Here is a 26,642-nt window from a genome sequence, read left to right on the forward strand (position 1 = left end):
CCGGTGCTCGGCCCAGGGAGGCTGGCAACGCAATTCAACGTTAATCGATCCACTTAATGAGGCCTCACGGGCTTCTCACTGCAAATCAAGGCTTGCCAGCTGATTCGCCAGCACCGCACTCACCAGCCCCCCGCTAACAAGGTCGAGTAGCACTTAAGCTGCACTTGCTCAGCCAACCCCAGCCAACTCGCAACAATGGCGCCCAGGAGGCCGGCCCAAACATTCGGAGATACTGACCTGGGGAGGCTCCTACATGCAATAGAGGCCAGGAGGTATATACTTTTCCCCAGAAGATCCCGTAGAATCAACCACAAGGCAGCCAGTGCTGCCTGGGATGAGGTGGCGGCAGCTGTCAGCTCAGGGAATGTGACCAGGAGGACTGGCCTTCAGTGCCAGAAAAAGGTCAACGATTTACAACGGGCGGCATGGGTGAGCAGACACCCTGCCCGCCCCACCAAGGGAGAATACACCCAACTCCCCATGCGACCCTCAGCCGTTCCTCCACCCCCTCCCCCCTCATCCCCTCCCCACATCCCCCTCCCACAACTGTGAACCACGCATGTGGCTAACGATGCCCTCTCTGTGTCTCCTCAGGAAAAGCTCCCCCATAATCGTCGGGAGAGGGCCCAGACTTGTGGAGGGGTGCTGGACTTAAGAACCCTCACCTCCTTTGAGGAACCGGTCACTTCCAGGGCCCGTGTGGCCGAAGACAGATCGGTCAGCCATGTGGAGGCTGGCGGACGCCGCAGAGGTGAGGAATCACTGGGCTTCACCCGGAGGACCTGGCAAACGGGATTAGTGATTGACTCACTGAATGACCCATCCCTCCCACTGACCACATGTCCATTCTCCCGCAGGTCCTATAGCCGACGGTGCAGGCGCATCCCAGGCGGCACCCTCTCCTGGTTCTGAGGAGAACACCTTTGAGAAGCGCTCTGAGGATGCACCTGTCATAGTCGCGGCACTGCTGTCATCCCCACTCCCCACCAGCATAGATACACACACCTCGGTGGGCATGTTAGTGGGCAGGCTTCTGGGCACAATCTGGTGAGCACCACACCACTGATGGTGCACATCAGTGGAGGCAAGAACCCCCTGACCAGACAGCAGTCGGAGGTCTGCTGGATCCCTGGACCCAGCTGGGTCCCAGCCTGATGCTGAGCCTCTGGGACAGAGGTACCTGGAGCTGATGGCGGGTGTGCACCCCCCATGTTAGTCATTGAAATCAGTCAATGAACAATTATAATTACAAAATAATCAAATGATGCCTAATATCTGGTTTAATGATAGATCAGTTGGCAACTTTATTTTTTTGATTTCCATAAACATGTTGTAAGGGCATTCCCAAAAAAGGAATTTATTAAGAAGATAAAAGGCAAATTTAGAATTTCACTTTCAAATTCTCAGTTCTAATACTGGTTCAAGAGAATTCAATCTCCTACCGAGTATCTCAGCTGCTTCCAAATGCCGTTCAGGACACATTGAGCCTGTGAAAGTGAAGACTGCAGGTGAGGTCAAAACCACAGAAAGACCATGGGGCTGTAAAAAGAGAAGATTACCTCTTATGTCAGGTGACAAACCTCTTCGAAAGAAAGAAAATAAATAAAATAAACTTCCTTCCAAATCTCCATATTGATATATTCACCAAAATCTCCTCCTTTAACTGCGACTCATCCCTCCTAATTTCAGCCCATATCCAGTCCTCTCCTCCAACTTTTTCACCCTCTTGTGTTCACTTTGTCTCACCCTTCACATAAATTCTCTCATCCATATCAACGGATACCCTGCAATCGTAGCATTACCACCCTAAGGACTCAATTGCTAATAAGGCAATATTGCCCACGTTCTTGCCTGCCTTACCATCCAACTTTGGCTTCTTCAACCTCATCACTTACTCCAACTGTGCACTCCATCCCTCCACCACCATATCTGTAGCTCTGAGTCTCTGCCTTTATTCCTGCTAAATCGCTCATTATCTTTTGACCCTGCCATTACCCTGAAGTCCCATCAATCTGTTAGGTCCAAGGGAGGACAACTGAGATATTCACTTAACATCATATTTGACCCAATCATATTAAGTACTACCACACCTCCTTCTGTTCAGGCAAACCTTTCTACTACTCCAGGTCATCCGCAGGCAAGGTCAATTCAAAGCTCTTCTTGAAATGCTGTAAAGTGTTTTGAGAAATGGTAGTTCAGAGTGAACAAGTTAGATTTAGAAAGCTGGGCTGGAGCAAAGTTTGGAAAACTGATTTCAGAGTGAGTTGGACAAAAATACGTCTTTTATACATTGATTCATGAGCACTCCATTTTGGATGAGACATTGCCCAGTTCTGATGCGTCGGTACACAGTGTTGTACATAAGGATGAGATAATCGTACCCTCTGCTGACCAACAGCTCTTTCAACTTCTATAGCTGAAATATGCAACTGATCACGGTCTTCAAGCATTAAGTACATATTTTTAAAAATGAGCATTCAATTGAAAATCTAAGTTTAAAATAAAATACTAATCAATATACTACAGGAGCAACATACAAATGTGTGACAGTCAAAACGTCTGCTTCGAAAATTGAAATTGGGGCTGGATTTTCGCAACAATGGAGAACATCTCTGTCATTGCGAAAATAAGGATGCCAAATTTCAGAAACCCCGCTCCCGAACACGGCATTCAGCATTTTTGCAGGGACAGGAATGGGGGCAGATTGGGATTTGTGCACGCACATTCACGGAGGCGGCTGCCGATCTAAAATAGCCAGGAGTGGGGATACAAGACTTGTGCCGATTACACCTGGTAGGAGGTCTTTGCAGAGTCCTTTGGAGAGGCCATTGAAAACCCCTGGGTAGTCGGGGTCAGGGCAGGTTGGCACTCCCACTGGCACTTTGGTGCTGCCAGTTGGCACCTTGGCACTGCCAGAGGTGACTGGGTAGCACTTCAATGCTGGCAGGAGCACTGCCAGAGTGCCAGTGCCAAGGGACAGGGCCTGAATGGGGCCATGCCCATGAAAGGGGGGATGAGGTGACTATGAGGGTGTTGGAGGGGGGGGGGGGGAGGAGTATGAGGGTGTGGGGAGGGGTGAAGGATGGTTATGAAGTAGTCTTATAAAGGTTGGGGGTTTAAAAATGGGGGTCCTGAAAAGAGAGGGGACCCAAATGTGGGAGGCCTGAAAAGGCGGGGGTCCTCAGCAACCCCATAACAGGGTGTCCTCACTTGGGGGGGGGGGGGGGGAGGAGTGGCAAAGCTGTCAGTGTTCTCCCCCTGTCTGCGTGGGTTTCCACTGGGTGCTCCGGTTTCCTCCTACAGTCCAAAGATGTGCAGGTAAGGTGGATTGGCCATGATGAAAATAAATTGCCCTTAGTGTCAGGATGTGCAGGTTCGTTGCGGTTATGGGGATACGGTGGGGAGTGCGCCTAGATAGACTGCTCTTTCAGAGGGTCGGGGCAGACTCGATGGGCCAAATGGCCTCCTTTGGCACTGTATGGTTCTAATGCACGTGTGCGGGAAGTGACATTGTCCATGGGTGGGGTTTGTGCAGGACCTTCAAGCTCACTTCGAGATCGGGGCACCCTTTCAAAATGGCGACCCGATCTCTCAGTAGCCTGTCTCACCGGCGCACTCAGCTCCCCACTGCTGAAAAATTTTCTAAGTGTGGGCCAGACGGGGGAGAAACTCCCCAAGGTCCAAAAAAATGTGGGTGCACTTCTCTGGCCGCGTTGTGCTAGAGCGAGAGACCAAAGCGGCCGGAGAATCCCGGGAGAGCCCTCCCTTGGGTTTCTCGGCAGCCTCCGTGCCTCGTGAGATTCATCCAAGTCCCGCGAGGCGTTGGAATCGGAACTCCACCCGAAAGGGACGGGACCAAACGGCACCCGTCGAAGCGGGAATTAAACCTACTTAAGGCCTATCAACCCAGGATGCACCGGCCTCCCTCGATTCACTGGCCTCTGCAGGGAGGCTGCAGCCGGGCACCGATCAATGTTAGTCCACAAGAACATGGACCAAGCGGGATAGCACCGGGGGTGGAGGGGTATCCCGGGACATTGGAGAACCCTGGGTGGTCAGGGTCAGTGCAGGGTAGTCCCATGCAATGTGGGCAGCCATAGCCACTTGGGACGAGATGGTAGCGACAGTGCGTTCGGGGAATGTGACCAGGAGGACTGGCCTCCAGGGCAGGAAGGAGGTCAATGACCTACAGCAGGCAGCAAGAGTGAGTGGACAGGCCCCCCCCCTCCCCACTCCAAGGGAGCATCTACCCCCCTCAGTCTTCAACCCCCCACAACCCTTCCACTACCCCCTCCCCCCTTTAAACCCCCCAACCACTCCTTCACACACACCCCTTCCACCACTGCGAACCATTCTTGTGGCTAACGATGCCTTCCCTGTAAATGGAAGGACTGTAAGTGTAGTGAATGTATTTTTATGAATGACAGTGGGTGGGATTCTTTGTCCACGCCCACCTGGCGACCAGAAATTCCCCCCAAGGTCAATGGACCTTCACGTGCTCCGTGTCCGTCAGTGGAGACCTGGCGGCAGGCGTGGGCGGAAAATCCAGCTCAGTGTTTTTTTTGAAATAAAGTCTGCAATGCACAATTCGAGTTTCATTTTATATCATCTCAACATGGGTCCTGAGGTTTGCCCATGGAGGATATTGGGTAAGTTGGCATGGATGGTGTAAGGGAAAAGGGTGGTGGGCATGGGTTGGCAAGGTTGGTACCAACTTGGCATACTGTTGCTTCACAACACCAGGGTCCCAGGTTTGATTCCCGGCTTGGGTCACTGTCTGTGCGGAGTCTGCATGTTCTCCCCGTGTCTGCATGGGTTTCCTCCGGATGCTCCGGTTTCCTCCCACAGTCCTGAAAGATGTGCTGTTAGGTAATTTGGACATTCTGAATTCCACCCTCAGTGTACCCGAACAGGAGCTAGGGTATGGCGACTAGGGGCTTATCACAGTAACTTCATTGCAGCGTTAATGTAAGCCTACTTGTGACAATAAAGATTATTATTATAAGGGCTATAAAATACTATGAAGTGGGTAAAGGGACATGGATGTATGGGGGAGGGGGGGGGTCATAGATGGTCTGAGAAGCCATGGAGGTTGGGTAGACAGGGACAGGTTGGAATGGAGGGGTCATGGGGACTGGCAGAATGGCATAGGTTGACCTGGAGGGCTGTGGGCCAATGGAAGATTGGGTGGCATGAGATCGCATGGGTGGGAAGTGTATTAGGGGTGAGGGCTGTTTACTCTTTGTTTAAAACATTTCCCCGTTATGCTGGTACACTGAGGCTTTCTACCCACCTTTGTCTCCCTGCCCGGCAGCCTCTGCACCCACTCCCTAAAATTCCCATCACCCGGGGCACTTTCTCCTGGTTCAGATTTGTGGAGTTGGGAATTGTCCTGTCTCTACTCTCTCAACCTATAAATGCAGGCCTATTGACTGTCTCTGCCTCCTCTCTCAACCCAATCCCAATCTTATCCACAAGAACCTGAATCTTATACACTCTGGAGTTTCTGCACACCTCCCTTCTTCAAACTAGGAGACTGATTTCCTCTACAAAGTCTACCACCTGATCCTTCTAAAGGATCATCCATTTTCTTCTTCTCTTGCTTGTTGATATACACACTGTCCAGACATTATTCCTATCCTCTAATTCTCCCACCCCTTAAAAAGGTTCACTTAACCTGACACACTACTGCTTAATTATGCCTCTTGCAGTCATTTTGCTCTTGAAGTACACACTTCCCTTTTCCATCACTCTCTATTTTCCAACCAGCCCGAACACTGCTGATCAAAGTTATCAATAGTAGTCAGGAAATAGTTTAGAACAGTGGGGCTGAAGCATCTTATGTACATACAGAAGAAAACATTTCTTGTTAACCCAGATTCAGGGTTCAATCTGTATTGTCATCTGTCGCATCACTTGAATCCAAAAATAAGTTACCGTTTTGTAATACACCTCTTACTATATTTCCTGCACTCTTGTATTGCATTCACAATCCAAAAATAATACATACCACCAAAGGATGATCCACATTGTAATCCTTTGCTCTAAAGTTTTTCACCATTCCTGCTATTGGATAAGACATTCCATGGCTAAGAAAAGTACACAAAACACACAGTTTGACTTTCTGTATTTGCTCTTGTGTAACTCAGGAATTGTGAAAATTCAGCATAATTTGTCAAGCCTCATGGCAAAACTAACAGAATCCATAATTGCAGATTCAAATTAGAGCTTTTAGAAGACGATGACAACTCGCGTTTGATAGGTCCTTTGGCTGAGACCTGGTGGTTCCTCACCTCTGCGGTATCCACCATGTTGGTGACCACTCTGTCCTCGGCCAAACCAGTCACCTTCAGGTATTTGCGAGCCAGTATGGATTTTTAAAAAGGCACATTGCATTTGACATATTTAATATTTTTTTAAGAAGTGATGGATGGACAAAGGAGTTCAGTAGATAGATGTATTTATAGGATTTTCAGGAGGCATTAGGTAAATTGGGTAGAATTCAATGTCCTTCCTCGGAGCAGGTTCAGAGGCAGGGGTGGTTTGATCGGGTGGGTTTTTAAAAAATTCATTTACCGGATGTGGGTGTCGCTGGTTAGGCCAGCATTTATTACCTATCCTGAGTTGCCCTTCAGAAGATGGTGGCGAGTTACCTTCTTGAACCGCTGCAGTCTTTGAGGTGTAGGTACACCCACTGTGCTGTTAGGGAGGGAGTTCCTTCAATATTTGATCTCTGTGCATTTAATTAGATTTAGTGCATTTGGGCGTGATTCTCCGGAAAATTTTCTAAGTGTGGTAGCGAGCGGGAACTGCCCAGAATGTCCCGGCACGTGGGCTAGCAAGGCCAGCAACGCTATTAAACTTTAATTGGTCCACTTAACGAGGCCCCAGGGGCATCTCCCTGCAAATGAAGGTTCGGCAGCCAATTAGCCGGCACCGCGCTCGCCAGCCTCCCGCTAACAAGGTCGAGCAGCACTTGGACAGCCAATTTCAGTCAGCTCGCAATAATGGCGCCCAGGAGACCAGCCACAAGATTTGGAGATGCGGATCTGGGGAGGCGCCTAGAGGCAGTTGAGGCCAGGAATGATGTCCTGTTCCCCGAGGGTCAGCCATAGGGTAGCCAGTGCTGCCTGGTGCAAGGTGGCGGCGGCTGTGAGTATGACCAGGAGGGCTGGCATCCAATGCAGGAAAAAGATCAACAAACTACACCGGGCATCACGAGTGAGTAGACACCAACGCCTCCCCAATCCCCCCCCCCCCCACCCCCACACCAACCACGGTGAACCACGCAAGTGGCTAATGATGCCCTCTCTGTGTCTCCTCAGGAAAAGCTCTCCTACAATCGCCACAGGAGAGGGCCCAGACTGGTGGTGGTGTGCCGGACATAAGAATCTTTACCACCTTTGAGGAGCGTGCCCTGAAGGTGACTGGTTTGGCCGAAGACAGAGTGGTCACCAACGTGGAGGCTGGCGGACGCCGCAGAGGTGAAGAACTGCCAGGCCTCAGCCAAAGGACCTGTCAAACGTGAGTTGTTATCGTCTTGCCAGCTGACCAACCCTCCCACTGACCACATGTCCATTCTCCCACAGGTCCTCCAGCCGATGCCGCTGGCCCATCCCAGGTGACATCCTCTCCTGACTCCCATGAAAACACCTCGGGTGGAGAGCTCCGAGGCTGCCACCATAATAGTCGCGACACAACTCCACCACCCTCCACCAGCGCAGATACACTCACCTCGGTGGGACATGTTAGTGGTCAGGCTTCAGGGGCACAATCTGGTGGGCACCACACTGCTGCTGATGTACATCAGGTGGAGGCAGGAACCCCCAGGTGAGACAGCGGTCAGAGGTCTGCTGGATCCCAGGACCCAGCTGGGTCCTAGTCTGATGCTGAGCCTGTGGAAGAGGTCATCCCGGAGATGATAGGGAGCAGCCGGGACATTCAGAGGGAGATGTGAGCGACACTCCAGCAGATCTATAGCCGATTGTAGGAGTCCCAGAGACTACGGGTGCAGGAAATGTCACCGGCAATGCGTTGCACCGAGACCAACACTGCTAGGGTGGTGACCGCAGTGGAGAGCCTGGTGCACAACGTCGGCAGCATGGATGAAGGTGTTCAAGGCATCGCGCAGTCGGTGATGGCCTTGGTTGAAGGTCTCGATAGAATGTCGCTGGGGGATCTGACCCAGTAACAGGCTGAACTTGATGAGGTTCTGCTGGACATGTCCCGCTCTCAGATGGGAATGGTCGAGCAATGCAGAGCTTGTACCAGTCTCAGGTGGGCATTGCTGAGGCACTGCAGAGCATGTCCCAGTCACTGAAGAGCATCAGTGAGGGCGTCGACACGACGATGCAGACCATGGGGAGCCACCAGGCCTGGCAGAGTGAGATGGTGCAGGGGCAGCAGTGTTCGAACCAACTACCTCTCTGTCCCAAGGTGAGCCAGGGCCCAATGGGCACCGAGCGCCAACCCAGACCCGTTCAATGGAGTGGCAACGGTGCCCCCAGCTTCCCTGAGTTCCACCCCTCTGGCTGCGTCTCGGGGTCAGCACATGGGAAAGGGTGGCACGCCTGTGCATGTGCCGCCGACAAGTGTGCTGGGGCCCTCTGGCCCCAGGTCCCCCAGAGATTGCCTGCCAGCGGCATCGAAGGCCACAGGACGTGGTAGGCAGCTGGCTGCCTCCACCTCAGATGTTCATCCTGTGGAGACACCTAGACGTAGTGGTAGAGCTAGGATGGCAAAGCACATCGTGGATCGCTGAGGGCACCTGGGGAGAAGGAACGGGTGGGGAGGTGGTAGGTTGGAGGTGAGAGGGGGTGGGGGGCGCAGCACCATCGGGGAAGTGCGGAATTGTAAAACACAATAAACACCCTTGAGCACAACCAGTATGACGCCTCTGTCACTTTCTTCTGCAATGCGGGCTGAGATCCGAACTCCTGACCCACCTCTCCAGGCATCCCTCTGGGCACCCCGCATGCAGGTGATGGGTGTGAGCGAGCATTCCGTAGGCAGGCAGGAGTCAGACTATGGCATAGATTGAGGAGTACTGGCACTTAGCTCTCTGCGGGTTATCATCAACCCCCTGCCCTCGGCAGTGACCCCCTGACGACGCCGACACAGTCCCAGCACCCTGGAGTGATATTACACATACCCTGCGAGGGTGGGAAATGGGAGTGCGGGGGGGGGGGGGGGGGGGGTGACGGACCAGGCTACGACCTGAGTGAATCGAGCGAGTATGAGGGCCTCCCTGGCCCTCGGGCTTGCCGGACCCTCCCCGCTGCCGCCTGTTGCAGCCTCCGACTGGTCCTCTGGTTCAAACCTAGGCTTGTCCTCCAGTCCCTGCTGGTCCGACGCCACCTCATCATCCTCGTCCTCCACCTCCTCGGAGGTGGAAGCATGTTTCTCATCACCAACCTTCAGCCGGCTTGTGAGCAAAGATGGCTACTCACCTCCTTGGCTCCCCACAGAAGCCCTTCTGCCAGGTTCATGTTTTTCAAAACGAGTACTGATCGGCCCCAGTGTGACCACTTGCTGGGGAGGCTGCTGAATGACTGGAGGCCGTAGGATAAGGGGTGGCTCTCGTTAATTCTTTGGAATTAGGGTTTAAGAGCTGATAATTGGTTTCTCGCCACGCCAAGGCGAGATCCAGATTTTGCCTATGAGAGCGGGCCAGTTGCATCACAAACTGTTTGGCAACTGGCGCGGTTCCCATTTTTGTCTTCTCCCACTATTCACCGGTCTCGTTCGCTCGAGCGAGGGCACGTCGATGCCGGAGAATCGTGCCCTTTAATTAGACTTTGTCCATTTAATTAGACTTGGGCAGAGGGAGCATAATCTCAAATTGTGTTCATTTCACGAAATACTTCAGCACGTCAGAGACACGTTAGCGAAATGGACAAGACAGGTGAAAATGCAATTTCCTGCAGGTAAGTGTGATGTGACTCAAATTGGGAGGAAAAGCAAAGAGTGAGAGTATACACCAAATGGTAAGATGGATTAACTGAGACATGTAAGGGTTGAAATGTGTGTAAGGATGGCATGTTTCTAGATATTATGACCACTCCTTATGGAAAAAATATAATTATGATTGATGTTTGCTTTAAAGTGGTCAGTTTCAGAGTAACTAGGGATGTGACTCTGAAGTCATACCATGGGGCAGCACGGTAGCATGGTGGTTAGCACAATTGCTTCACAGCTCCAGGGTCCCAGGTTCGATTCCCCGCTGGGTCACTAACTGTGCGGAGTTTACACGTTCTCCCCGTGTCTGCGTGGGTTTCCTCCGGGTGCTCCGGTTTCCTCCCATAGTCCAAAGATGTGCAGGTTAGGTGGATTGGCCATGATAAATTGCCCTTAAGTGTCCAAAATTACCCTTAGTGCTGGGTGGAGTTACTGGGTTATGGGGATAGGGTGGAGGTGTGGACTTGGGAAGGGTGCTCTTTCCAACAGCTGGTGCAGACTCGATGGGCCGAATGGCCTCCTTCTGCACTGTAAATTCTATGTAATCTATGTAAAACAGTTCGATGGCCTCAAACAATAGTATTTTGGTAAGAAAGCTTCTCGCTTACATTCGCACTTTAGGGATCAGAGTTTGAATAATAGAAAGAATATTAAAAATATGCATAATATACAGCTTGAGCTCATCAGGATTAAGCCAAGAATGGAAAACTAGAGTGATGAAGAGAGACTCGAGATGTAGGTATTATTTACACTAAATCAGTGAAAGCTAAGAAGAGATTTAATATAAGTTTTGAAGATTATGAAGAATTTTGATCAAGTGAATAAGGAAGGACATTTCCTCTGATTGAAAGTCAGTGATAAGGGGGTTTCCAATTTAAAACTGGCATTAAGGGATTGAGAGGAAAATGGTTAGGATATGTTTCTTTGCCATAAAGTTTGTTTGTGTATGAAATGCTTTCCCATAGGGTTACATAGTATTTTTAAAGGAAAATATGGGTTACAGCACACATATTAAGTAGTTTATTTAGGGTCCCAGGTTCGATTCCCGGCTTGGGTCACTGTCTGTGCGGAGTCTGCACGTTCTCCCCGTGTCTGCGTGGGTTTCCTCCCACAGTCCAAAGATATGCGGGTTAGGCGGATTGGCCATGCTAAAATTGCCCTTAGTGTCCAAAATGTTTCGGTGGGGTTACTGGGTTACGGGGATAGGGTGGAGGTGTGGGCTTTGGTAGGGTGCTCTTTCCAAGGGCTGGTGCAGACTCGATGGGCTGAATGGCCTCCTTCTGCACTGTAAATTCTATGATTCTATTTTCGTGGGCGGCACTGTGTTGCAGTGGTTAGCACAACTGCCTCACAGTGCCGAGCACCCAGGTTCGATCCCAGCCCCGGGTACTGTCAATGTGGATTTTGCACATTCTCCCCGTGTCTTCGTGGGTCTCACACCCACAACCCAAAGATGTGCAAGGTAGGTGGATTGGCCATGCTTAATTGCCCCCTTAATTGGAATTTTTAAAAAAAAGTAGCTTATTTTCTTGGCATCAGAAATTATATTTAGATGTTTAAACGTTACACCTTTGAGACTGCAATAATCTATTGGGAAAGGGCCCTACCTTTTGAGCGCTCAGGTAAATTCTTAATTTAACTGATCTCAGCTAAAACAGCAGTTGGGAGTATCATGATTGGTGTGAATGTATAAAGATAAGATCAGATTTAACCTTGATTTTCTCAAGGTTGAACAGTCTGTTGTTACCTATTGTCCTGATACACATCTGAAAATGACCACCTGGACAAGGTACCAGAGTGGGGCCAGCACCTGTGTGGAACTGTACTCCAACAATAAATGCAAAGGATAATAAAGCTTAAAGAAGATCTCTCTGCAAGTAGTGGTATATATTAATTGTAAGATTTTAAAAACATCCTTTCTAGTGAATCTTGATGGCCCCAGCAAATATTTATTTTAGACAGAATTGAGTAACGCAGGTACACTGCCGTACCATTAGATTGGTAATTCCCTTTCGGCACAGTTGCTGCACAGCCTGAGAACTTCAAAGGCTTGTTATTTAATTCACAGCAGGGAAAGTTAACAGGCACATCAGACTAAAAAACTTTAAAATATTGAGACTCTTTCCATCTTGAACAAGTATATGCATGCTATCTACTCTAGGTTGAGGCTTCATAAAATAAGTGTATCGCATTGCTTACCAGAGATGAACACCAGCATTTCCAAAGCCAATTCCTGCAAAAACACTTGCAAGGTGCATGTTGAATCTAGCCTCAAAGTCATCAGGATGTCTGATAGAACTAGTAGTTGAAGAAGAAATTAATATTTTATATGCGGTATAGCATTCAAAGTAGAATATCTGAACAATCTCCTGCGGCGTTGCGCTAGGGAAGTTAAGGCCAAGGACAGAACTTTAAGCTCCCCTGAAGGCGGGTTCTGAGGAGGGGGGGGGGGGCGGGGGGGGGCACATAAAATTGAACGGACAGGATTCCCCCTGGACGCAATATCATGCTTGGGCGGGCAGGGCCTCAGTGGAAAATCTTGCCATTCACCTATTAAGGTCCTTAAGTGGCCACTTAAGGGCCTAATCCCACCCAGCCTCAATTTATAGGCTGGCAGGAACGGGTGTGGGTATGGGTATGGTGGGAAAGTGACATTTACAGTCAGAGTTGGGGTGCCCTCCCTCAGAATGTTGGAGACCTGGGACACCCTCCTCCCAGATCTTATCTTTTCAAAGGTCCTGGGACAAACTGATTGGCTGGCAGCTCTAATGGGTGGGACTTCCTTCCAAGGGTGGACAGAAGACCCGACTGCCACTGCTAATCAATTCTCAAGTGAGTGTTAAATGGCAGTGGGACTTAGAGTGCCACACTCTCATGATCACAAGCACCAATTGCTCACCATTCTCAAAATTCTACCCCAAGTATAGTCCTTCAGATGATTTGGGGTTAGAGGGAAGAGTATAACTCAGTTATATCAGTTTATAACTATATAGGTTTCAGTATGGGTGTTTGGAAGACACTCAATGGAAATTCTAGGTACTTATGTACACTTCATGTCCATAAGCCTTATTTCCTGCTTTTATGTAAAGAAATGTTGTATGTTAAAATACCACAATGGAAAATTCATGTGTAATCATTCATATTGAGAAAGTCCTCTATAGACAGTCCAACATTCTGCTGTCACTCTTTGATGAACCAATTAATTCACTCAAAATGCTTCCATCTTTTACACCATACCATTCCTCAGTAATAATGTGATCAAATATATCTATTAAATTGTCTTTTCTATCTTTTAATAGATATTTTTTACTTTATTGTCTGAGCCTTTCTCCAAACCTTGAATTTGTCTTAATTTTATCTCAACAATTGGATAGAACTTTCGACCACTTCCGTGCACGGAGTAAGCTCAGTTGCAGAATTTATCCTTCACACAGCCTCTATTGCAGACTGAGTCAAAGGATAAGAAGGGTCCCTTTATCCTTTGAGGATTGGAGAGTTTCTATTTTCTCCAAAAGACCATTGCCGGTGGCTCTATCGCCAAGGAAAAGAGCAATGGGGAGAGTGGGCATCCCTGCCTCGTCCCATGATAGAGTCTAAAATGAAATGAAATGAAAATCGCTTATTGTCACAAGTAGGCTTCAAATGAAGTTACTGTGAAAAGCCCCTAGTCGCCACATTCCGGCGCCTGTTCGGGGAGGCTGTTACGGGAATCGAACCGTGCTGCTGGCCTGCCTTGGTCTGCTTTCAAAGCCAGCGATTTAGCCCTGTGCTAAACAGCCCGAGCTCACCCGATTCGTCCTTGCACCAGCTGCTGGCGCCTGATACAACAATTGGAACCAGCCAAGAAACCCCTGCCCGAATCCAAACCACCCCAGTACCTCCCACAGATATTCCCATTCTACCTGATTAAAGGCCTTCCCCGCGTCCAAAACGACAGCCACCTCCACATTCCACCCATCCAACGGCATCATTATAACATTCAACAAACGCCTAACGTTAGCCGACAGATACCTCCCCTGAACAAACCCCATCTGGTCTTCTCCTATCACCCCCGGCACACAGTCCTCAATCCGCAAGGCCAAGATCTTAGCCAATAACTTGGGTGTCCACATTCAGCAGTGATATCGGACAGTAGGACCCACACTTCTCTGGATTCTTATCCCTCTTCAAAATTAAAGTTATTGAGGCCTGCAAAAACGTGGGGGGAGCTCCCCTTTCTACCTTGCCTCATTAAATGCCCTTACCAGCAGAGGTCCCAGGTCACCCAAAAACCTTTTTAAAAATTCCACCGGAAAACCATCGGGGCCCTGGGTCTACCGTGCCTGCATCTTCCCCGTGCCCTCCATCACCTCCAGCAGTCCAATGGGTGCTCCCAACCCCTCTACCAGTCCCTCCTCCACCTTAGGGAACTCCAACCCATCCAGGAATTGCCGCATCCCCCCCCACACGCTCGGGAGCTCCGATTTATAAAGCCTCCTATAAAACTCCTCAAATACCCCGTTCACCCCCACCGGGTCCAGGACCACTCCACCCCTACCATCCTTCACCCTTCCAATCTCCCTCGCAGTCTTTAAACCCATTAACTTCCAGTCTCCCTCGCAGTCTTTAAACCCATTAAACAGTTAGTCAGTATGTAATAGTTAAAGTTTTCCCATAATAAAAGGCAAATGTGCTCATTTATACCTTATACCTATCTATACCATTTAGACAGTCACTCATTATCTAATAATTGCACATCCCTAATGTTTTCAACTGCACTCCTAAAGCCTTTATAAAGACTGTCAGTATGCCAAGTTTAACTATCTGTGAGACGAAAGTGAAGTTATGCCTTTAAAGTGGTGGAAACCCTTGAAGTAGTTTTCACACAGTCAATTTCATTGCCTTTTGAAATATTGAAGGTAGTGTGTATGGTTAGGAGGTTGAATAATTGTTTACAATGACATTCACACTCTATTGCCTGTTAAAGCATTGTGATTGACAACTCACTGTAATTTCAAAGCGATGAAAGATTGTTTATTGTTATAGCTCTGCAGGGATCCATTAAATCAGGGTGGTAGTTTCACTAACTGCATTTTTAAAAACGAATCTGCCTCTTTGTTCTCCAGGAAAGAACAGCTGTGGGAGCTGATCCCTTCATTTTCTATGAAGAACTCAAGAACAAACATGTCTTCTGAGAGGGCCCAGGAACATCGCGAACAGTTGGGTGCCTGTCACAAATTCCGTTTCAGGCCTCTCCCAGCATATTCCTGACACAATGGGATTTGCGCTGGGAACAACGTGGCTGGAAAATCTCCCCCTATGCCTTACATAGTGTTATAACCTGCCTATTGACGATTGGCTGGGGACTAATGACTATCCCACAATCCTATGGGAGTATGAACTTCCCCAATGAGGGGGGCGGAGAATCTCCTACTATAAATAAGCTGGCCAGTCCAGGAACCAGGAGGAAGGAGAAGGTAGCAAGGGAAGTTACTGCTACTGCTATGTATATATTGTTATAGTAAATAAACTTTATTATTTTGTATCCTTAAAACTCGTGCTGGATTCTTCGGGGCCCTTACAAAACTGGCGACGAAGGTAAAAGTGAATATCTGTCTACACTGCTGAAGCCACCTCCCTGGATTTTTGTTGGATACAGGTTGGAAGTTGTTTTCTATTATACCATGCCTCTGTACGGACGTTTGGATGTTTTTGATGCTGCGCTGGAAAGCTGGAACCAGTACACGCAACGGATGCGTTACTATTTCCGGGCAAACAATATCACTGAAAACGAGCGCCAGGTGGTCATATTGCTCACCGCCTGCGGGCCGCATACGTTTGGGGTGATTAGGAGCCTTACGTACCCAGCTGCGCCGGACACCAAAACGTTTGACGAACTTGTGAATATAGTGGGGCAACACTTTAACCCAACCCCGTCCACGATAGTCCAGCGTTACCGGTTTAATACCGCTGAGAGGACCCCTGGAGAATCCCTTGCCGATTTTTTATCCAGGCTACGCGGGATTGCGGAATACTGTGACTATGGTGAGACCTTGTCAGAAATGTTACGCGACCGTTTGGTTTGCGGTATTAACAATGCGGCCACCCAGAGAAAGTTGTTAGCGGAGCCAACATTGACTTTTCAACAGGCAATACAAATAGTCTTGTCCCGAGAGAGCGCAGAGCGAGGAGTACAGGAGCTACAGGGAATGGAAGTGCATGCCTTGGGGCGAAACCCTTTCCGCCCAAAAACGTCCCCCCGCACTCCTGCGGTACCTTGGGTGAGGCAACGACCAGACCGACGCCAGTGGCCATCGGACATTCCTCCCCGAAGGGAGCCTTCTCCAGAGCCAATGGATGAGGAGCCATGTCCGTGTCAGACTTGTAGGCGCCGACCCCGTCGCGGACGGCGGTCCTGGGGACGCCAGAGGCGCGTTGTTCCGACCGAAACTGGGACCAGCCCAGGGGCCGTAACTGGGACCAGCCCAGAGGCCGTACCTTCCATGTGGATGAACCTGCGGCGACCACTCCTGAGGACGTGGAGACGGAGGACGACTGCCTGCAGCTGCATTGTGTGGCAGCTCCCCGTGTGGCCCCCATTAAGGTGACAGTACGGGTCAATGGCCACCCGCTGGAGATGGAGTTGGATACTGGCGCAGCGGTCTCCGTGATCGCCCAGAGGACATTCGACTGCATCAAGCAGGGTATACAGACCCTTACACTAACTGACTCACAGGCCAGGTTGGCCACCTACACGGGGGAACCACTGAACATTGCAGGAACTACAATGACCCCTGTTGTCTATGGACGCCAGGAGGGGCGTTTCCCACTTATCGTAGTGCGTGGCCATGGGCCCAGCCTGTTGGGTCGGGACTGGTTGCGCCATTTGCGGTTGCAATGGCAGCACATCCTCCAAACAGTTTCTGGAGGGTTGACTGAGGTGCTAGGACGATACCCAGAGGTATTCCAGCCTGGTCTGGGGAAAATAAAAGGGGCCATAGCATCTTCGTTCTTTTCTCGATCTCGTAAACTATTACGGGAAGTTCCTCCCCAATCTGGCAACTACGCTGGCCCCCTTACACCTGCTGCTAAAGAAAAATCACACCTGGGTTTGGGGTCAGCCGCAAGAAACCGCTTTCCGGCGGGTAAAGCAACAATTGTCGTCGTCTGGGTTACTAACCCACTATGATCCGGGAAAGCCTTTGCTCGTCACATGTGATGCATCCCCGTATGGTATTGGGGCTGTCCTGTCCCACAAGATGGAGAACGGGGCCGAGCGACCGATAGCTTTCGCCTCCCGCACATTGACTGCAGCGGAGAAGAAGTACGCGCAGATCGAGAAGGAGGGCCTGGCAGTGGTTTTCGCGGTGAAACGCTTCCACCAGTATGTGTACGGCCGCCATTTCACTATCGTGACTGATCATAAGCCCCTGCTGGGACTCTTCAGAGAGGATAAGCCGATACCGCCCATTGCTTCTGCACGGATCCAGCGCTGGGCTTTGTTGCTTGCTGCATATGAGTATTCTCTGGAGCACAAACCAGGTACGCAGATAGCAAATGCCGACGCACTGAGCCGATTGCCTTTATCGACCGGCCCCATGTCGACCCCCACGACCGGTGAGGTGGTCGCAACCCTAAATTTTATGGACACCTTGCCTGTCACGGCATCACAGATCCGTGAGTGGACCCAGACGGAGCCAGTCCTGTCAAAGGTTCGGCACATAGTCCTGTATGGTGGGCAGCATAGACCGCTCCCAGGCGAGTTACGGGCATTTTCCTCCAAGCTGTCAGAGTTCAGCATGGAAGACGGCATCCTCTTGTGGGGGACGCGTGTGGTTGTCCCGGAAAAAGGCCAGGAGCTGATATTATCAGACTTGCACAATGGGCATCCGGGCGTGACCAAGATGAAAATGTTGGCCCGGAGTTATGTCTGGTGGCCAGGCCTCGACACCGACATTGAGAAGGTGGCCCAAAACTGCTCCATTTGCCAGGAGCATCAGAAGCTTCCGCCGGCCGCGCCCCTACATCACTGGGAATGGCCAGGGCGGCCTTGGGCACGCTTACATGCAGATTTCGCAGGCCCTTTTCAGGGATCCATGTTCCTTCTACTAATTGACGCCCAGTCCAAATGGCTGGAGGTGCATAAGATGCAGGGGACAACGTCCTGCGCAACAATTGAAAAAATGTGTTTATCATTTAGCACGCATGGCCTCCCCGAGGTGCTGGTCACGGATAATGGCACTCCATTCACGAGTGAGGAGTTTGCTAGGTTTACAAAGATGAACGGCATCCGCCATATCCGCACTGCCCCTTACCACCCGGCTTCAAATGGGTTGGCAGAGCGTGCAGTGCAAACATTCAAAAGAGGCCTAAAGAAGCAGTCTTCCGGATCAATGGACACGAGACTGGCTCGGTTTTTGTTTACGTACAGGACCACCCCCCATACAGTGACTGGGGTAGCTCCCGCAGAACTCCTAATGGGCCGGAGACTTCGCACCCGCCTTAGTATGGTCTTCCCGGACATTGGCGCAAAAGTACGCCGCACACAAGAACGACACGGACCGGGATTGTCTCAGCATCGTCCGATTCGGCAGTTTGCGCCCGGTGACCCAGTATTCGTGCGGAATTTTGCTGGTGGTGCCCAATGGGTTCCTGGGGTAATCTTTCGCCAAACGGGCCCTATATCGTACCAAGTGCAAGCCCAGGGTCGTCTCCAGCGAAAACATGTAGACCACGTCCGGTCCAGAAGATCATCCCCGCAAAAGATTCCTCGCCCCCGGAGCTCAGTTTAACAGCGGCAAAGACCAGAAACTAGGGAAGGTAGTCCTCCAAATCTTCCACTGGTGCCTCACTCAAAGCCTGCGCAGGTCATGACGGGACCGAATGGGGACAGAGACGCTGACATGACGGAGGCAGCAGACTCTGACTCCGAGATGGAGACACAGGATGAATCAGAGGGGGAATCCTCGGGTCCACAGGCCGTGGATGTACAACCGCGCCGTTCATCACGGAAGCGCCGGTCTCCGTCTCGTTATACGCCGCCTGATCCAGCGCCGCGTGCAAATGGCGTCCGGCCTGCGGCCAAACGAGTTCGACGCCTTCCTTCGCCAGGGCCTACGGTGGATTCCTTGGACTTTGGGGGGGGAGGGATGTTATAACCTGCCTACTGACGATTGGCTGGGGACTAATGACTATCCCACAATCCTATGGGAGTATGAACTTCCCCAATGAGGGGGGCGGAGAAACTCCTACTATAAATAAGCTGGCCAGTCCAGGAACCAGGAGGAAGGAGAAGGTAGCAAGGGAAGTTACTGCTACTGCTATGTATATATTGTTATAGTAAATAAACTTTATTATTTTGTATCCTTAAAACTCGTGCTGGATTCTTCAGGGCCCTTACAAAACATAGAATGTTTGCCAATACAAATATAAATCCCTTAAAACCACTTTTGTTTTCCTACACTGATCAAATGATCCCTCCCTCCTCAGAACTCACCTTTGGGGTTGGGTGAGGGAGCTACCAGGGGATGGGGCATTAAATTACGCCCAATGTGTGGATTCAATTCATAGATCTGGGCTAAAAATTGTGCCCTATAAATAAAAGAATTGTTCCTAAATTCAATCCCATAGCATTTACCTTGAGTGTAACAAATATTCAATTTTAAAAAAAAGTTTTAAAATAACATTTTCAAAATTATAACCATGTACAGCATAAAACAAACCAGAGGAAAATCTCAAGAGAAGAACACATCTCTGCAAGTCAAACCAAAAGCAACCTGTAAACTTTAGGTTATTCGGCCATGTTACATACTGATTACATCTGAAGGTGCACCACTTCATTTTCCTACATAATGTTGGAGACAAGTAACTCTGAATAATAAGATTCATTGTGTTCCTGGTGACATTTTTTCTAACAGAGGTTCACATTGCTGAAGATGGTGTCTGGAACTACAATGCTGACCTCTGCTGTATATCAGTGTTATGGGCAGCAAACAGGGATTCATTGTAAAGCTGCACCATGACAAAATAACATTACAAATCTTCTGGAAAATATTTTCTTCCTTAAAAATGCAAATTTGACAAAAGTAATTATTTTGTGAGCAGTACTCCTCACTGTACAAGAAGCAATACAAAATTATGAAGGGCTACAGCTTTAATAGTCGAGATCCTTAGCTTTGCATTACCGTTTCATATACTTGGCCACAATTCTTAATGCATGCTTGGACCATACATCACTGATAGGGTTGCTCCCTTGGTAAGCTGGACGATAGATTGGGTTTGTGGGGCATGGTGATCGTAAGTTATAAGGAAGAGCTGTATAGGACTCCAGTGCATGGCTGCAGACAAGAAGAGAGAACATCATGAACTTTAAACATTTTTAACTGCGAGGAATACAGTGAAGGAATTTAATGTTTACTTTTTAAAGGGTTTCCACAATTATTAAAAACATTGAGTTCAGATTTTCTTTGAGTCAGTTGATTCTCTTTCAAATTCTGCAATTCAAGCAATTTGATTGGTTTTGTGGTTCATGCGCCTTTCAGCAATGTGATTGGCTGGTAAAAACCATGGTGAGATTCCAGATTTCCTTTTGGGCAACATTTCTTACACTTTACTCCTTCCAAGTCCCACATCTAGCTTACCGTCAGCAGCCTTGTTCCACAGATGCACCTGTGACGGCCTTGCTAATCTCACTACTGGACACTAAAAGCTACAAAAGAGGGGACAAATTTCGCTCGCATCTACTCTTTGCTGCTAGGCACAAATCTAGTGCTCTTTCAACCTGCTCTCCTGCTCAGACCCTCCCTCCTAAGGGCAACTCAAAATTCTGGCTTCCCACACTCTTTCTCAAGGAAACTCCCTCCAGTAGGTCCAGCTTGTTTTCTCATAACTTCCGTAAGGTCTCCGATGAGGTAGAGTAACAAAGATCTCACTCTCTGGAAATTACCGGAATAAATCTTGCTATTATTGGTGAAGGCTTAAAGCATTCCAGAAAGTCTCCCAAAGTCCATCAAAAGTCCCCTGGTCAGTTTCTCTCCAGTAGCAAGTAAACAGTAAAGACTTTAAGTAGCACTTGCAATCCACATGTTTACTCCAGTTCAGTTGATGGCTGTTGGGAGAGGCGGTTAATTGCAGTATTTTTCGATCAGAAATTATGTGCAATCTTTTTTTTTAAGCATGAGATGCAATTTAATTGGTCACCAGAGCCTTAATCACCTTGGGGTGGGGGAGGGGGGGGGATGTGCGTGTGTGTGTGTGTGTGGGGGGGGGGGGGGGGGGGAGAGGGTGGGTGGGGGGGGGGGGGGGGATGTGTGTGTGTGTGGGGGGGGGGGGGGTGTGGGTGTGTGTGTGTGTGTGTGTGGGGGGGGGGATGTGTGTGTGGGTGGGGGGGAGATGCGTGTGTGTGGGGTGTCATGATATTCAAACACACACATCATGATGGACACACTAACAGGCAAATCAGAGTACACAACACCACAACCAATCACAGACAAGAACACCAACCACATAAAAAGCACGAGCACGACACCTGGTGGTCAGTAGGTCTGGGGAGAAGGGAACAAGAAAGAGCTGTTGAAACACCACAAGCAGGGAGCCCCCCACGTGCAGAGTGCAAAGACCAAACTGTAAATAGTGAGTTTAAATAAAGAAGCGTTGTACCATATGCAACTGTGTTGGCTCATCTGTGTGTCAGAACACCCAACACCACATGGGGGGGGGTGGGGGGGATGTGTGTGTGTGTGTGTGTGGGGGGGTGAGTACGTGTGTGGGGGGGGATGTGTGTGTGTGTGTGTGGGGGGGGATGTGTGTGTGTGTGTGGGGTGGGGGGGGATGTGTGTGTGTGTGTGGGGGGGGTGGGGGGGATGTGTGTGTGTGTGTGTGTGGGGGGGGTGTGGGGGGATGTGTGTGTGTGTGGGGGGGGATGTGTGTGTGTGGGGGGGGTGGGGGGGATGTGTGTGTGTGTGTGTGTGTGGGGGGGTGAGTGCGTGTGTGGGGGGGGGTGTGTGTGTGTGTGGGGGGGATGTGTGTGTGTGTGTGTGGGGTGGATGTGTGTGTGTGTGTGGGGTGGATGTGTGTGTGTGTGTGTGTGGGGGGGGTGTGGGTGGGTGGGGGGGGGTGTGTGTGTGTGTGGGGTCAGATGTGTGTGGGGGGGGTGTGTGTGGGGGGGATGTGTGTGTGGGTGGGGGGAGATGCGTGTGTGTGGGGGGGATGTGTGTGTGTGTGTGTGTGGGGGGGGGATGTGCGTGTGTGTGGGGGGGGTGAGTGCGTGTGTGGGGGGGGATGTGTGTGTGTGTGTGGGGGGGGATGTGTGTGTGTGTGTGTATGTGTGGGGTGGGGGGGGAATGTGTGTGTGTGTGTGTGTGGGGTGGGGGATGTGTGTGTGTGTGTGGGGGGGTGGGGGAGAATGTGTGTGTGTGTGGGGGGGGATGTGTGTGTGTGTGTGGGGGGGTTGTGTGTGTGTGTGGGGGGGTGGGGGGATGTGCGTGTGTGTGGGGGTGGGGGGGGGATGTGTGTGTGTGTGGGGGGGGGATGTGTGTGTGTGTGTGTGGGGGGGGGAAGGTGCGGCAAAAAGCCTCGGAGAACGAGGATGAGACCTTGGGCCTGGCGGTGAAGGTGGAGGCGCATGAGGCGCTGCAAAGTGGCAAGAAAGATTTGAGGACATGGAGAATCGGTCGAGGAGGAAGAATCTCCGGAGTCTGGGTCTCCCGGAGGGAGTGGAGGAGTCTGATGCCGGGGCATATGTGGTCACAATGCTCGACGCGCTGATGGGCGCTGGAGCTTTCCCAAGGCCCCTGGAGCTGGAAGGGGCTCATCGAGTCTTGGCGAGGAGGCCCAAGGCCAACGAACCGCCAAGGGCGGTAATGGTGTGGTTCCACCACTTTGTGGACAGGGAGTGTGTCCTGAGATGGGCCAAAAAAAAACGGCGCAGGAACTGGGAAAACACAGAGATCCGAATATACCAGGACTGGAGCACGGAGGTGGCCAAGAAGAGGGCCGGCTTCAACCGGGCTAAGGTGGTTCTACATCGGAAGGGGATGAAGTTCGGGATGCTGCAGCCAGCGCGATTGTGGGTCACATCTCAGGATTGGCACCACTACTTCGAGATGCCGGAGGAGGCGTGGACCTTTATCCAAACTGAAAAGTTGGACTCAAACTGAGGGTTTGATGGGAGGGGGTGCCTAGGGGGGGTTACTGTGTTTTGGGGGATGTTCTGTTCTGTTTTCTTTGGTGCTGGGTGGGGTTGGGCAAAATGGTTCGATGTGGGGGCTGTGTGATGTGGGCGTCAGTGTTGGAAGGACAAGGCCCCGTGGGGGGGGGGGGTTGGAGGCCCTGGGATGAGGAGTTGAGACAAGGCGGCAAAAAGGGAGCTGCGCCAGAGGGGGCGGGACCTGCTTGGATGGAAAGCATGGGCTTTTTCCCGCGCTAGGGATGGAAGGGGTCGGGGTCGGGGGGGGGAAGGGCGGTGCTGGAGAGGAGCACACACTGATTGCCAGGGGGAGGTGGAGGGATTCTCACACTGGGGGGTCGATGGAGTGGTGAGAGAGACCGGGGTCAGCAGGAGCCAGCTGATTTACGGGAATGCCATGGGGGGGAGCAAAACGGCTAGAGGAGGATCTAGCTTGGAGGGGGGGGGGAGGAGGGGGGGGGGGATGGGGGGGGGGGGGGGAGAGGGGGGAGGGGGGGGAAGGGGGAGGGGGGGGGGGGAGAGGGGGGAGGGGGGGGAAGGGGGAGGGGGGGGAAGGGGGGAGGGGGGGGAAGGGGGGAGGGAGGGGGGGATGGAGGGGGGGGAGGGGGGGGGGAGGGAGGGGGGGGGGAGGGAGGGGGGGGGAGGGGGGGGGAGGGGGGGGGAGGGAGGGGAGGGAGGGAGGGGGGGGAGGGGGGGGGGGAGGGAGGGAGGGGGGGGGGGGGAGGGGGGGGAGGGAGGGAGGGGGGGGGGGAGGGGGGGGAGGGAGGGAGGGGGGGGGGAGGGAGGGAGGGGGGGGAGGGAGGGAGGGGGGGGAGGGAGGGAGGGAAGGGAGGGAGGGGGGGGAGGGAGGGAGGGAGGGAGGGAGGGGGGGGAGGGAGGGAGGGAGGGAGGGGGGGGAGGGAGGGAGGGAGGGAGGGAGGGGAGGGAGGGAGGGGGGGGAGGGAGGGAGGGAGGGAGGGAGGGAGGGGAGGGAGGGAGGGGGGGGAGGGAGGGAGGGGGGGGAGGGAGGGAGGGGGGGGAGGGGGGGAGGGAGGGAGGGGGGGGAGGGGGGGAGGGAGGGAGGGGGGGGAGGGGGGGAGGGAGGGAGGGAGGGGGGGGAGGGGGGGAGGGAGGGAGGGAGGGGAGGGAGGGAGGGGGGGAGGGGGGGGAGGGGAGGGAGGGAGGGGGGGAGGGGGGGGAGGGGAGGGAGGGAGGGAGGGGGGGAGGGGGGGGAGGGAGGGGAGGGGGGGGAGGGAGGGGGGGGAGGGAGGGAGGGGGGGAGGGAGGGGGTGAGGGAGGGGAGGGAGGTAGGGGGGGGAGGGCGGGGGGGAACTGGGTTGCTGCTGCATTGGCCAAAGGGGAGCTGGAGTTAGGAGAGGGAGTCAGGGCGGGGATCCGCCGCCTGGGGGAATGGAGGGTGCGGGAGGCACGGGCACGTGGCTGGCCTAAAAAGGGAGATGGTTAGTTGGCGGGGGGGGGGGGGAACGACGACGCAGGAAGCCCCCTGATCCGGCTGCTAACTTGGAATGTGAGGGGCTTGAACGGGCTGGTCAAGAGGGCCCGCGTGTTCGCGCACCTTAAAGGGACTGAAGGCAGATGTGGTTATGCTCCAGGAGACACATCTGAAGGTGGCAGATCAGGTTAGGCTGAGAAAGGGGTGGGTAGGGCAGGTCTTTCACTTGGGGTTGGACGTGAAGAATAGAGGGGTGGCAATTTTAGTGGGGAAGCGGGTGTCGTTTAAGGCGCTGAACATTGTGGCAGATAATGGAGGTCGGTACGTGATGGTGAGCGGTAGGTTGCAGGGGGTGCGGGTGGTATTGGTGAACGTATATGCCCCGAATTGGGATGATGCCGGATTTATGAAGCGCATGTTGGGTCGGATTCCGGATTTGGAGGCAGGGAGCCTGATAATGGGGGGGGAATTCAACACGGTGCTGGACCCAGCACTGGACCGTTCTAGGTCCAGGACGGGTAAGAAGCCGGCTGCGGCTAAGGTGCTTAGGGGGTTTATGGACCAGATGGGGGGAGTGGATCCATGGAGGTTTGCCAGGCCGGTGGCCAGGGAATTTTCCTTTTTTCCCACGTCCATAAAGCCTACTCCCGGAAAGATTTTTTCATCATGAGAAGGGCGCTAATCCCAAGAGTGGAGGGCACGTAATAGTCAGCCATAGCCATTTCAGATTATGCCCCGCATTGGGTGGAGCTGGAGCTGGGAGAGGAGAGGGACCAGCGCCCGCTGTGGTGCCTCGATGTGGGACTGTTGGCGGATGAGGAGGTGTGCGGGTGGATTTGGGGTGTATCGAAAGAGGCCAATGACAATGGGGAGGTGCAAGTGGGGGTAGTCTGGGAGGGGTTGAAAGCGCTGATCAGGGGAGAGCTAATCTCCATTAGGGCCCATAGGGAGAAGAGAGAAAGGAGAGAGAGGGAGAGACTGGTGGTGGATATATTAAGGGTGGACAGGAGCTCTGCAGAGGCCCCCCGAGGAGGGACTACTTAGGGAGCGACGGAACCTCCAAACGGAATTCGACTTGCTGACTACTAGGAAAGCAGAGGCGCAGTGGAGAAAAGCGCAGGGGGGCGGCGCATGAGTATGGGGAGAAGGCGAGTCGGATGCTGGCACATCAGCTTCGGAAGAGGGAGGCTGCGAGGGAGATTGGTGGAGTTAGGGATAAAGGGGGGAACACGGTGCGGAGTGCGGTGGGAATAAACGAGGCATTCAGGGACTTCTATAAGGAGCTGTATAGGTCTGAGCCCCCAACGGGGGAGGGGGAGATGCACCAATTTATAGATCGGCTGAGGGTGGAGGAGAATCAGGTGGTTGGGCTGGGGGCACCAATTGGGCTGGAGGAGCTGGTTAAGGGACTAGGGAGCATGCAGGCACGGAAGGCCCCGGGGCTGGATGGGTTCCCGGTAGAATTTTATAGGAAGTACGTGGACCTGCAGCGCCCGCTGCTAGTGAGGACTTTCAATGAGGCGAGAGAGGGGGGACCTTGCCCCCGACAATGTCCAGGGCACTGATCTCTTTGATCTTGAAGCGGGACAAGGACCCATTACAGTGTGGATCGTACAGGCCGATCTTGCTCCTCAATGTCGACGCAAAGTTGCTGGCGAAGGTTCTGGCCACGAGAATTGAGGACTGTGTCCCGGGTAATTCATGAGGACCAGACGGGATTTGTGAAGGGTAGGCAACTGAACACCAATGTGCGGAGGCTCCTTAATGTAATTATGATGCCTTCGGTGGAGGGGGAAGCGGAGGTAGTGGCGGCTCTGGACGCAGAGAAGGCCTTCGATAGGGTGGAGTGGGAGTATCTTTGGGAGGTGCTGCAGAGGTTTGGGTTCGGGGAGGGGTTCATCAGTTGGGTTAGGCTACTATATAAAGCACCAGTGGCGAATGTGGCTACGAACCGGCGGAGGTCGGAGTACTTTCGGCTGTACCGGGGGACGAGGCAGTGGTGTCCCCTGTCCCCATTGTTGTTTGCACTGCCAATTGAGCCACTGGCCATGGCATTGAGGGAATCCAGGAACTGGAGGGGATTGGTTC

General features: G+C 52.1%; 2 protein-coding genes across 2 annotated transcripts in view; one reads left to right on the forward strand and one right to left on the reverse strand.

The window, feature by feature from the left end:
- The window catches only part of LOC140385464 (dolichyl-diphosphooligosaccharide--protein glycosyltransferase subunit DAD1-like), a 46,892-nt gene extending 31,812 nt beyond the window's left edge, over positions 1-15,080 (forward strand). The window contains exon 3 of the mRNA XM_072467649.1: positions 15,063-15,080. The gene's annotated coding sequence lies outside the window, so the exon portion shown is untranslated. The remainder of the gene's footprint in view (positions 1-15,062) is intronic.
- adhfe1 (alcohol dehydrogenase iron containing 1) overlaps positions 1-26,642 on the reverse strand; it is a 94,175-nt gene that overhangs the window by 14,949 nt on the left and 52,584 nt on the right. The window contains exons 9-12 of the mRNA XM_072467647.1: positions 20,121-20,273; positions 12,157-12,255; positions 6,011-6,089; positions 1,443-1,539 (exon numbers count right to left, since the gene is read on the reverse strand). Of these exons, the coding sequence (XP_072323748.1) occupies positions 1,443-1,539; positions 6,011-6,089; positions 12,157-12,255; positions 20,121-20,273 (428 nt within the window). The remainder of the gene's footprint in view (positions 1-1,442; positions 1,540-6,010; positions 6,090-12,156; positions 12,256-20,120; positions 20,274-26,642) is intronic.

The sequence above is a fragment of the Scyliorhinus torazame genome, chromosome 11 (assembly GCF_047496885.1).
Source record: "Scyliorhinus torazame isolate Kashiwa2021f chromosome 11, sScyTor2.1, whole genome shotgun sequence".
Classification (NCBI taxonomy): Eukaryota; Metazoa; Chordata; class Chondrichthyes; order Carcharhiniformes; family Scyliorhinidae; genus Scyliorhinus; species Scyliorhinus torazame.